We start from the raw sequence: 12,003 nt of genomic DNA on the forward strand, positions 1-12,003 counted from the left end.
TCTTTATTAATGTTTTGTTTCTCTGCTGAGCCTTCTTATCCTTTCATTCATTACTTAACACTCCTTGACTTCAGTAAGCATAAGCATAATAGCAGCTTTAAAGTTCTTGTCTGAATGACAACATTGTAGGTTTGACATCTGTTAATTGTCTGTTCCCTTGAGAATGAGAATAACTGAGGCTTTCCCTAGACCTAGTGAATATTAATGTTCTAGAGATTTAGGGTTCTGTTATATTGCTCTGAAGATGTTGATGGGTTTTATTTGGAAACAGTTAACTAGATTATGCTCAAAGTGCAAATTCTGTCAATGTCTCTGGTAGATAGTAACTCCCATTTCAGACTACCACAGTCAGCCCTGAGCCAGTGTGAGTCAGACGTCAGTCAGAAACTTGGGAAGAGTTTATACCTAGAGTTGGGGGTTCCCATCTCAGTCTTGCTGCTTTCTGGGGATCCCCTCTCACTCTCTGGCAGTCTTAGTTGCCCCAGGCACCTTCCCCTGATGTGTGTCAGAAAGACAACTTTTATCAATTATAGCTGACCAACAGCTGACCACCATAACTGTGGCCTCCCCTCTGGCCAAAACCAAGAATTTTTGTTCTCCAAGATCTGTCTGCTTTTGTTCTCTCCAGTGCCCTCAGGTAGGTTTTCCTGTTCATTCATTTTGTTTTTTATCATTTGTACTGAATTTGCCATTTGCTAGAGGGTTGGTGTGTTAGGACCTTGCTCCTCCTTACCAGAAGCAGAGGCTGTGTGTTTCAAATCAGCCTCACATCTGGTATCTTAGGCCATCAGATGAGGGACACTGTGGAGCCAACCAGAAGCTCTGAGTATGTGAGCAAGGTTTGTGGATTGTGCACTTCACTTTCCATATGTGAGCACTGTGCATCTGGCTGGGCCATTTTCACTGGGGACTCTTCTATATCAGCATTTTGAAGTCTTATTCCTCTTACTATCCCGTGCCTATAGGTGGAATCTTGACTGTATTTAGAGTTAATTGGTGAGGGGTGGGATTGTGAAAGAGTAAGGGGTCTCAACATCACTTCTCTCTTCTCCTTTTCAGTGTGTGGTACATTCACTTTTAACTGTGGTTAGTATCTTCTAGAGTAGAAGGATCAAGATCCTTTATTTTACTCTCTTCAAGGCAAGGTAGGTGACCTAGGGGCTAAGTAAATACTGGAGCAAATATTCCACCAGTTTTCCTGTTTTTACTCTCTTTGCGTCCCCGCTTTCAGGAGTACCTAGTGCCACCAATGTCTGATCCCTTCAGGTGTTCTGCACTATTAAATTAGGTTGTGTCTTGCACGGGATTCTGCCTTCTTCAAATTAAATACGACTCTCTAGCTTCCAGAATTTTATCACTTCTGTTCTTTGGTGGATTTATTTGGTGAAGGGATTTTACCTTTTGTAAAAAGTACTTATCATTTTACTAGAGGTTTGGAGAGATCAAAGAATTAAATGTGTATGTTAATTCATAATCTTTAACTGGATTTTTTATTTTCTTTTTTAGTTTAAGTCTTTAGCCCTTCTGTGATTTTGGTAAATGGCATATAATGGAAGTATGATTTTCATTTATTTCCAAATATATTGAATTTTCTAATTTTTGTCTATTTCCCTCACTCATAAAATTCAATCTGTGAAATATGAAATATAGGAAGATACTGTATATACTGAATATATGTCTAACCATTCTATTCTTTTGATCAGTAGTTTTATTCCTTTGCACATTTAGTATTCCAGTTGAACTTCACAATTATTTTCTTTCTTTCTTTCTTTATTTGTTTATTTATTTATTTATTTGAGACACGGTCTTGCCCTGTCTCCTAAGCTAGAGTACAGTGGCATAATCATAGCTCACTGCAGCTGTGAATTCATGGGCTCAAGCAGTCCTCCCGCCTAATCCTCCTGAGTAGCTAGGACTATAAACACATGCCATGCCTAATTTTTCTTTCTTTTTTGTAGAGGTGAGGTCCTACTATGTTGCCCAGGCTGGCCTTGAACTCCTAGCCTCAAGTGATCCTCCTGCCTTGGCCTCCCAAATCGCTGGGGTTATAAGAGTGAGCCACCATGCCTGGCTTATTTGTCTGTCTCTGTCTCCTCCAGCCCCTAACTCCAGAAAAATGTGTGTGTATCTATAGATGTATGTATACATACATATACATTTACATGTTTACGTATATCTATATCCATATGTTGGGATTTTTTTAGCTTTTTTTCTTTTTTCTGAGACAGAGTATTGCCCTGTCGCCAGGCTGGAGTACAGTGGTGAGATCTTGGCTACTGCAGCCTCCGCCTCCCAGGTTAAAGTGATTCTCCTACCTCAGCCTCCTGAGTAGCTGGGACTACAGGCATATGCCATCTCACCCAGCTAATTTTTGTATTTTTGGTAGAGACGAGATTTCACTATGTTGGCCAGGATGGTCTCGCTCTCTTGACCTCATAATCCACCCGCCTTGGCCTCCCAAAGTGCTGGGATTACAGGCATGAGCCACCGAGCCCGGCCAATTTTTTTTTTTAGGCTGACATCTTTGCAAAATCAAAGAACATGCTTTTCACTACACTTAACTTGGGTCCTTCATATACATTACTACCTCAGTAAATAAAGTGTCTGCATTATGCTAGAAATTACAGACATAATGGTGAACAAAGAGCATGGCCCCTCAGTGTTATGTTACCAATTCTTCATATTTCTTACTAAATTAAATCCTAAGTATTTTATATGTTTGTAGCTGTTGTGAATGGTTTTTTGTGTTGTTTTTCTGTTTTGTTTTGTTTTTCCTTTTTCTAATTAACTCTTCATGTTTTCCAGTTGATTATTGCTAGGAGACCAGAAAGTTGTTCATTTCCCTTTAGGCCTTTCTAAAGTCAACATTTCTTGTGCCAAAAACATGTCACTCTACTCCCTACCAGTTCTTCTCCTGGCCAGTCACACAGAGGTTTTTCTAGAGTTCCACCTGCTACTTGTTGATAGATAGTATTTGATAGTGACTCAGAATATTCTGTTTGAACCATATCAACTCCTAGGGATCTTGTTAAAAATACAGTTGTTGCAGAGGGTTAATTGATGTGCCGAAGTTCAGAGTGGAAAATTTTATGATGTCTGATTTCTTCATTCAGACTTACTAGCCCTCAAGGTTTTCTTTGTTCTTGAGGCTCTTTGCCTCTCCAGCTGTCAGTTTGGTTTTATTCCCGTTTAATTTCATGCCAGACGCTCATACAAGAATGAGGGCATGGCCAGAGGATCTGGCTCAGAAGTGAGGGCTAAGCTCAAATAATTCAATTATTTTTTTTTTTTAAGTTTTGTGTTCTTTGAGAGCACTCCCTCAAAACTAAACAAGTGATAGAAAGATAATTATTCCATTCATCTTGTTCTGAAAGTTCTAAAAGTATTGTTACATTATAATAGACAAAAACACCTAATTTTATGGGAACTTTTTCTCTAGGTGATGGCTGAGCTGTATCATCAATGTATATTGATTTCCCCTCCCCCTTAAGGCTAGGCTAATTCCCAGCCTCACTCTAATCCATGTGGTTTCTAACTCTCATCTGATGACTAGGGGTGTCTTTTTGAAGAACATGGAGTCTGTTCCTGCAGCGTTAATCATTCATATGTATGATGGTGGTGGAGGGTGGAGAGGGGCTAAACGGCTGTTCCTTAATTGAATCTCAACCCTGTTTTTTTGACTCTGAGTATTGTGCTTCCTCTATTGCATCAAATACATGGCTAAACTTCTGTAACTGTTACGGATCCTCTGAGCATTGATTTATCAGAATCATTTTGATAGCGAGTTATAGTTTCTGTTTCCACTTCCTATTAGAGTTACAAGCTTCCAAAGTTTACTAGTGTCCCTTATGTATTCTTCATTTCTCTTCTTAAGTGTTTAGGAAAACCTTTCTGTCCTACTGCATTGAAATGTAAGGTACAGTGTAAAAGGTACAGTGTGAAAGCCATAAGTCAAATGGATGTGGGTTCAACTCACTTATCACCTTTTAGCTTACTATTTCCAGCTAGATGACTAAGTAAGATATTTTACTTTGTGAATTTTTTTTGCTTTGTTCTGTTTTTTAGGTTTCCTCAGTATAAAATGAGGATGATAATAGAAAGTAACTCATAGGATTACAGTGAGAATTAAATGTAATAATGTATACCAAGCATGTACCACAGGGCTTGGTACAAAACTGACACTTAAGAACTTGCTGCTGATATTATTATTGTGATTGTTATGAATAATGGTGATATATCTGTAGAATTCAGACATCTAATCCAGCCCTTGTCTGTAACACAAAATCTTTTTAGTCTACCTTCATGACAATCCAATCACCACCAGCCATTTCATTTGTAGTTCCCATTTATTATTCTTGAGTGTATTATAATTTTAAGTAAAGAGGAAACAAAAAAACTCTACCCTTAATTTTAAGTATGGTTGCATTGTGGCTTTGTAAAAGGGAGACGGTATTTTCAGACTTGTTTCTTTGCTTTATACATGTCCGTTAGAAGCCTGAGTTGGTCGGGTTTCTTCCCGTGCATTTCCTTGGGTGGTTTCTTTACATGGCTTTTTCTTTTCTTCAAGGAAGTCAAGATCGTATTGTCAAATTTAGTTTTCCAAAGCCATCCTCACACTGAATTATCTGCCCCTAGAGTATGTATTCTCTTACTGCTTATTTTTGTAAGTTTTAGAGACCTAGTTTCCCCAATTCTGGGCTGCTGAGAAGATTTTGCCAGGATTGATGGTCTTGACTGTTGTTAGTTTGGTATGATTTGGTTCTTTTCTCACATGGTTACTATTACTTCTACTTCACCAACCAGTTCATGCTTATAAGTCAAAATTGGGCCCAGAGTAATAGCTCCCTTGTTAATTCATATGTTGTCAGGGGTAAATAAAAGAATAAGACACCCAGCAGCTGTCCAGATTCCTGCTGTATCTTCTGTGTTAATTCCATGATCTCCAGCATAAAGGTCTCTTCTGTTTTCTCTCTGGATGGATATAAGTAATATGTTCCCTTAACAGTTTCATTTCTTATTCTCTTTCCTTTTACCCTTACCTCTACAATGCATTCCACCCCTATTTCTTGATTTTCCACACAGGTATATGCTTTCTCAATGATACTCAACTTTACTTTCTCACTTTATTTTCTTCTAACTATTCATCAGTTTCTTCACCCTCATAACACACACACACACACGCACACACACACACACCCCCCAAAAAACCTTTCCTGCGCTTTATGCTTGGCAATGTACTGCCCAGAAAACCTTGGTTTCAGCTATAAACTTGGAGGTTTTGCTTGTACCTCCAAAGTGTTGAGGAACTTGATAAGCTAGAAGTGACATGAAAGGAGTGACATGCCTCACAGTTTGTCTTACCATTTCCAGTTTACCCTAAAGTAGCTGGGAACTGATGAGAAATCTGAGTCCTTTTTCTGAGCACTACTCAAAGTAGATGGGAAAGGCTTTGTTTGTTTTTCCTGGTCTTATGATTAGATTTAGCACAAGTATAAACTGGGAAATACTTGAGAGAGTAAGTTGCTTGGGCTATGGGGATCAGTATTTTATGATTTAATTCTAGCCCTTCTTAGTTTACGGCTGGTTTTTTTTTTTTGCTTTGTTTTGGTTTTTTTGTTTTGTTTTGTTTTGAAAGGGGGACATTTTGCAATACAGTTTTAAGTGTCTGCCCTGCTGCATATGAAGGGGGCGGGATTCCTTCTAGACTGCTGTCATTTAGAAGGAATTTAGAAGTGAGGGATTTAAGGCCATCAGTCAACAGCTTCCTGCATTTTGTGCTGTTCTCCATTGAAGTCATGATTAACGCCTGGGCTTTCGTTCATTTGGGTCCCCTCAGATACACCTATGAGCGAATTGATGGGCGAGTACGGGGAAACCTGCGCCAGGCAGCCATCGACCGGTTCTGTAAGCCAGATTCAGACCGCTTTGTCTTTCTTCTGTGCACCAGAGCGGGAGGCCTGGGGATCAATCTCACAGCTGCTGATACCTGCATCATATTTGATTCTGACTGGAACCCACAAAATGACTTGCAGGTAACCACTAGGATGATTGCTCTTTACCTTAGCTGCCCTGGATCCCAGAATATCATGATAGGGCCTGGCTTGGCTACAGAGCATCTGTGATGCTCCATGCTATGGTGTCAGCTGGTTGACAGGCCTAGGGCCTTGATCAGGGGTGAAACTGAATGAAAAGTAAATGTTGATCCTTCCAACTAATTAGAGTGTGGTTCTTTCCATTAAATCAAATGATGTTTCACAGTGGTAGCCTCCAGATATAGACTAGAACTAGTAAGTATTATTATCAGAAATAAAGAAAGATACTAAGTTTGACTAATTCTCTAATTCTTGATATGTAGATGATTTGGGCATTTTCACTTGGTTTGGTGGTTTGTATAGTAAATTAGTTAACCCAGAGGGGTAGGAAAGTTCCATGGAGTGACAGGGGCAATGGGGGCAGCCTCACCAGTTCCTTTCCTCTCCACACAGTGCAGCACCTTAGAGTTTACATGTGTCCAGTTGACTGGCTTTATGGAGTCTATTTTTGGTTTTAGCTAAACTAAATAGCAGGTGGCTTTAAAAGATTACTGCAAAGATTGGAGTTGATACATTTTTTTAGAAGCTAACATAAACAAGCCAGAAAATGGCAGGGTCTGGTTTGGAATTCTTCCATCAACCCTGTTTCAAAGTAAAAATAATGGCATTCTAACTATATGGGCTGCAAAGTCAGCCAAAAAGATTCTAACTTGTCACTAAGACCATTTGGAATATAGATTTACAGCCATTATCATTAATAATGAACTTCATCTTAAATGTGTATTGTATGTATTTTGAGATATTTACTAATACTAGGATTATGTGTATGTGGAGAAGAGGGTGGGTGGGCGGCTCAAAACCTTTTTCATAATACAGATGATTGATCAAAAGAAGTTTGGAGGCTGTTCTTTGACAGGATTCAAGAGATACTCTAGGGATGCTGCAAGAGAAGGGATGCAGGGAAGAGGGCACGAAGCTGATGGGTATCTGGGCTTCTTCCCTACCCACCCACTCCTACCGAGTTGTTCTACTTTGTTTTTCTTTTTCTTTTTCTTTTTTTTTTTGGAGACAGAGTCTCGCTCTATTCCCCCAGGGTAGAGTTCAGTGCCACAATCTCGTCTTACTGCAACCTCTGCCTCCCAGGTTCAAGCGATTCATTTTCCTCAGCCTCCAGAGTAGCTGGGATTACAGGGGCTTGACACCATGCCTGGCTAATTTTTGTATTTTTAGTAGAGATGGGGTTTCACCATGTTGGCCAGTCTGGTCTCAAACTCCTGACCTCAGGTGATCCGCCCGCCTCGGCCTCCCATAGTGGTGGGATTAGAGGTGTGAGCCACTGCGCCTGGCCTTTTGTCTTTATCATTTAATGAGTTTCTACATAAACTTTTGTTTGAAGAAAGCAGCCTAGAAGTTGAAAACTTGTGCTTTAAATTATTAAATTAGTGATGTCTCTGAAAATATTTCATGGTATATATCATAAAGTAAACTATGTTTAACGTGTAGCCTCAAAGAAAACCTCTGATTATGGCTAGCTTACTGTCTTCTTTCTACTGGTGAAAAGATGGTTGAAGATGAGTTGCTAGATATAATGAATAACCCATTTTTAAAGGAGTAACACATTCAACACTAAAATAATAATAAACAAAACTGAATGTTTGATCAGCTCACTATCAAAAACCTACTTACAACAATGATACAGATTAAGGAGTGGAAAGTGATTGCCTTTTGGCCTGCTGCCTGTTTTTAAAAATAGTTTTATTGGAATATAGGCATGCCCATTTTTAAGTATATTATCTATGGCTGCTTTCATGTTATAGTGGCAGAGTTGAGTAGTTGCAACAGAGACCTGATAGCCAACAAAACCTAAAATATTTACTATTAGGTCCTTGCAGATTTTTGTCAACCCTTACAGATTTCATGTCCCCCTCAGAGACCACAAGTTCTCTTCTTCTTTGTGATGCTCACCTGACTGTGAGGTATGGCACCTGGGAGAGTAATGCCACAGGAAACCAAAGTTGAATGGCCAGCTGGACATGCCTGAAGGGATATCCAGGAGGATCAGTGAAAGCATGGGGCTGGTGACAGATCATGGCTGGAAGCAAAGATTTTGGAATGACCAAGCTTCACCTAGGCGAAGCCTAAACATTGCCAATTGAATAGGTGCACTGCCAATGGAAAAAGCAAGAACGTAAATGTTCAAACCTACTGGAGAAGGCAAAGTTATCTGAGGTGACTGATTTGTATGTGTAGCAACCAGAGAAGTTGGGTGGGACTATCCAGAATAAGGGTCTTGGATGAAGGGAGAAGCTTTGGAGTAGCTGTTAATGTCCACTGCTAGGGAACTGGCAAGAGACGAATTAAGGAATAGCAGTGAAGTCCAAACTGAAATTAGATAGCGTGAACTTTATGAGTGTGTCGAGTCAGTTTCTGAACTTCCTCTATTGCTCAGCCTGAATGAAGAAATGAAGAAGCCCAGCACCATGGAAGATCCAAGGTGGAAGATGCAGGGTGGGAGCTCATATGGAGAATGCAGCCAAAGGTTACTGCGTGAGAGAGAACATTTCTATAACTCAGAAGGAATCATCCTCTATTTTGTTTAATGTCTAGCCAGTCTAGGTAGAGATGAAAGAATTGAGAAATGTAGAGCAGTTTTAGGACAGGGGGCTAGAAGAGCAGCTGTAACGAGTGAGATTGGTGGGCTGTAAAAAAGATGTGATAGAGGAAGGCCCAAGTTCTGTGTCTCCCACAGAGATGGAGCAAGATTCTCGCTTGCTTGGTGTGATGAGGAAGATAGCAAGAGGGCTTTTCCAAAAGCAAGAGGACTGGAGACTGTCCACCAAACGATGCACACTTTCCACACAAACAGACATTCCCATGCCCCTTGGCATTTGCCCTGCACCCACGTGTTATAAATATAGAATATTTACTCCAGAGAGTCTGAAGACTGGGACACTGAGATGGTGTTCCTCTTCCCAAATCCTCCTCTCCTCTTGCTTTCCAGAAAATGGAGGCACAGATTCATTAGGATGCAGGCTAGAAATTGGATACTACTTAGGAATAACAAAAGCGATTAAAGTTAGCACTGAGAGATCTTAACAATGTTATTGTTATATCTGGACTGTCAAAGAAAAACCAATTTTTACATCCCCCTAATGGGGAGATCTTAACTAGAGTCAAGTAAGTGCCACATCCGCTCTCAAACCTTGAATATGTCTGTGTTAGCATCAGTGTGTGTAAAAAAAAATTGAAGGATATCAGTTCGCCTTTTCTCACCATCATTCAGAAGACAAAGGCTCTAATTTAGTCCTGGCACATCAGCAGCAGCAGGTGTTGTCTAGGTTTCTCGTAACACCTAAGGTTAAGAAGTGGCACAGGGCAATAACAGTAGGCTGAAAAGGAAAGAGAAATGAAAAACTGGGTTTTTATCTTCTTTCTTCTTATTAGGAGGAGGCCACTGTTGCTGCTACCCCTGAGGGCAACAGCAGACATGGTTTCATGCCCCCCCTCAGAGACCACAAGCACTTTTCTCTTCCATTGTTCCATGATACCTCTGCTTCTTACTCTCTGGGGGGCTTTTTGCACCTGGAGGCAAGAGTTCCTTAGGGTTGAAGACGGTTCAAGATAACAGTGGTGGGCTGCACAGTTCTCCGTCCTTCCTGCCGCTAAGGTCCCTGAAGGCAGAATTCAGAAAGTGTGGGAGCAGATATCCTGGCCAAGAGCACAGCTACAGGGTAATGCAGCTGCTACATGTCTGCAGGATTTTGGAAAGGAATTGGGAGTCCAGTGTGAGGAGCCAGGGCCCTTTCCAGGATTGCCAGAAGCAGGACTTAGGAACCTTCCATACTGCTCCGAGGGGAAGAGGTGTTGGGCACCTCTGCCTCTTCCTCTGCTGCCACCATGTTACTTGCATCCCCTATTTCTTATCTTTTTCATTTTATTTTATTTTATTTTATTTTATTTTATTTTATTTTATTTTATTTTTTAGAAGACAGGATCTCGCCATGTTGTCCAGGCTAGAGTGCAGTGGCTCAATCTCAGTTCACTGCAACCTCCACCCACCTCAGCCTCCCAAAGTGCTGGGATTACAGGAGTGAGCCACCACTCCTGCCTACACCCCCTATTTCTTGATTGTGTGTGTGTCTGGAGCTTGGAGGATTCCATCTGTTGAGTTTTCTTTGCAATGACAAAGTAAGAATTTGTAAATGTATACACAGATACTCTCCTGTGTAGTCATTTATTCAGTGACTATCTCTTGAAAACTGGGACATGCCAGGTGTTGCATAAAGTATTGGAGAGACACCGGTGAGCTAAGCGGACAGTTTTATTTCAGTGGGATGGGCAGACAGTAAATGAGGAAAAATAAGATAATTACAGATGAGCAATACGTACTGCAAAGAAAATAAAATAAGGGGATAAGAATGATGGGAGTTGGGGCCGGGTGTGGTGGCTCATGCTTGTAATTCCAGCACTTTGGGAGGCCGAGGCAGGCAGTCACCTAAGGTCAGGAGTTCAAGAGTAGCCTGGCCAACATGGTGAAACCCCATGTCTACTAAAGATACAAAAATTAGCCGGGCATGGTGGTAGGCACCTGTGATCCCAGCTGCTCAGGAGACTGAGGCAGGAGAAATGCTTGAGGCGGAGGTTGCAGTGAGCCAAGATAGTGCCATTGCACTCCAGCCTGGATGACAAGAGCAAAACTCCGTCTCAAAAAAAAAAAAAAAAAAAAAAAAGATTGATGGAGTTGGGTGCCCTGATTTAGATAGAGTGATCTAAGAAGATGACATCTTAAATTATAAAATAAGAAAGAAGAATGTTCCAAGCAGAGAGAACCAGGAGTATAACCATGTAGAGTGAGAATGTGAATAGGTGGCATCCCGAAAGCACAGGATGGGACAGGCACTTACTACACAGCACCAGTCCCAAAGAGAGTGAGTCGAGTTCCTTTTGAGGACCCTGCTGCCTCTCTTTATCAATGTCCTTTTTTTAAAACTCCTTTCTGCTACCCAGAAGCACCCCTTTAACCATTCTGTGAATTCATCTCCCCTTCCTGTTCTCAGCCAGTTTTTGACTGACTTATCTGACAGATTTATTGAATCCCACACAGGGTCTTGCATTGTTGACAGCCCAGACTGGTCTCAGACCCCTGGCCTCAAGAGTCCTCCTGCGTCAGACTCCCAAGGTGCTGGGATGGTGGGCGAGAACCACAACACCCAGCCTGTTTGTTTTTAACAGTCAGAACATCGTTATTCATTTCTCTTTGGCTTTTGTCCACCCCAAATGTATTAAAAAATAAAGAACAAGTTGTAAGCCCAAAAACGGTTAGAGCTCTATTACTTTCTCCAGAGATTAGGGGTGGGGAATTTTGTAGCACCACTGCCCCCTAGTTATGTTTTACTCCAGAGGTTTTTATATTTATACCTTTGCTGATGCATTTCCTCTGGACTTCATCTGAGTTCCTGGCCCTACTTCTGAGTGTTTCTTTCTCTATCTCGTGTGTTTTATTTTGGGTGAGTTCTCTTAGGAAAATAAAGAATGGTTTGAGGTTTGACTGTAAAATGAGGAGTCTCTTAAATGTGACAGGACTCACCCTATTGTCCTTCAGGTTAGTCATCTTGGGAGAGAACATGTTTATTTCCATGTAATTTAGCTGCTTGTGGCCTCGGCTCTCCTAAACAGGGGTTTATTTTTCTCTGTTAACAAGAAGTCCAGAGGTGGGCAGTTGAGGACTAGTAAGACGACCTCATAGTGTCATCAGAGTCCCAGGTTCCTTCTGTCTTTTTCCTCCACTATCCTCAGTGTGTGTGATTTACAGCCTCTTGATTCCATCTCAGAAAGGAAAAATAAGGGAAGCAGCAGGCATGTTGGTTTTTACAGGAAAGCAGAACTTTGGCACGTATCTTCAGGAGGCTTTGTTATACCTCATCGTCTAGGACTGTGTTACCTGGCCAACCCTGGGAGGCTGGAAGTGATA

General features: G+C 41.1%; 1 protein-coding gene across 1 annotated transcript in view; it reads left to right on the top strand.

Annotated features, from left to right (window-relative positions):
* CHD6 (chromodomain helicase DNA binding protein 6) overlaps positions 1-12,003 on the top strand; it is a 199,449-nt gene that overhangs the window by 118,666 nt on the left and 68,780 nt on the right. The window contains exon 17 of the mRNA XM_017511844.2: positions 5,837-6,032. Within this exon, the coding sequence (XP_017367333.1) occupies positions 5,837-6,032 (196 nt within the window). The remainder of the gene's footprint in view (positions 1-5,836; positions 6,033-12,003) is intronic.

Source organism: Cebus imitator, unplaced genomic scaffold, assembly GCF_001604975.1.
Source record: "Cebus imitator isolate Cc_AM_T3 unplaced genomic scaffold, Cebus_imitator-1.0 Scaffold18, whole genome shotgun sequence".
Classification (NCBI taxonomy): domain Eukaryota; kingdom Metazoa; phylum Chordata; class Mammalia; order Primates; family Cebidae; genus Cebus; species Cebus imitator.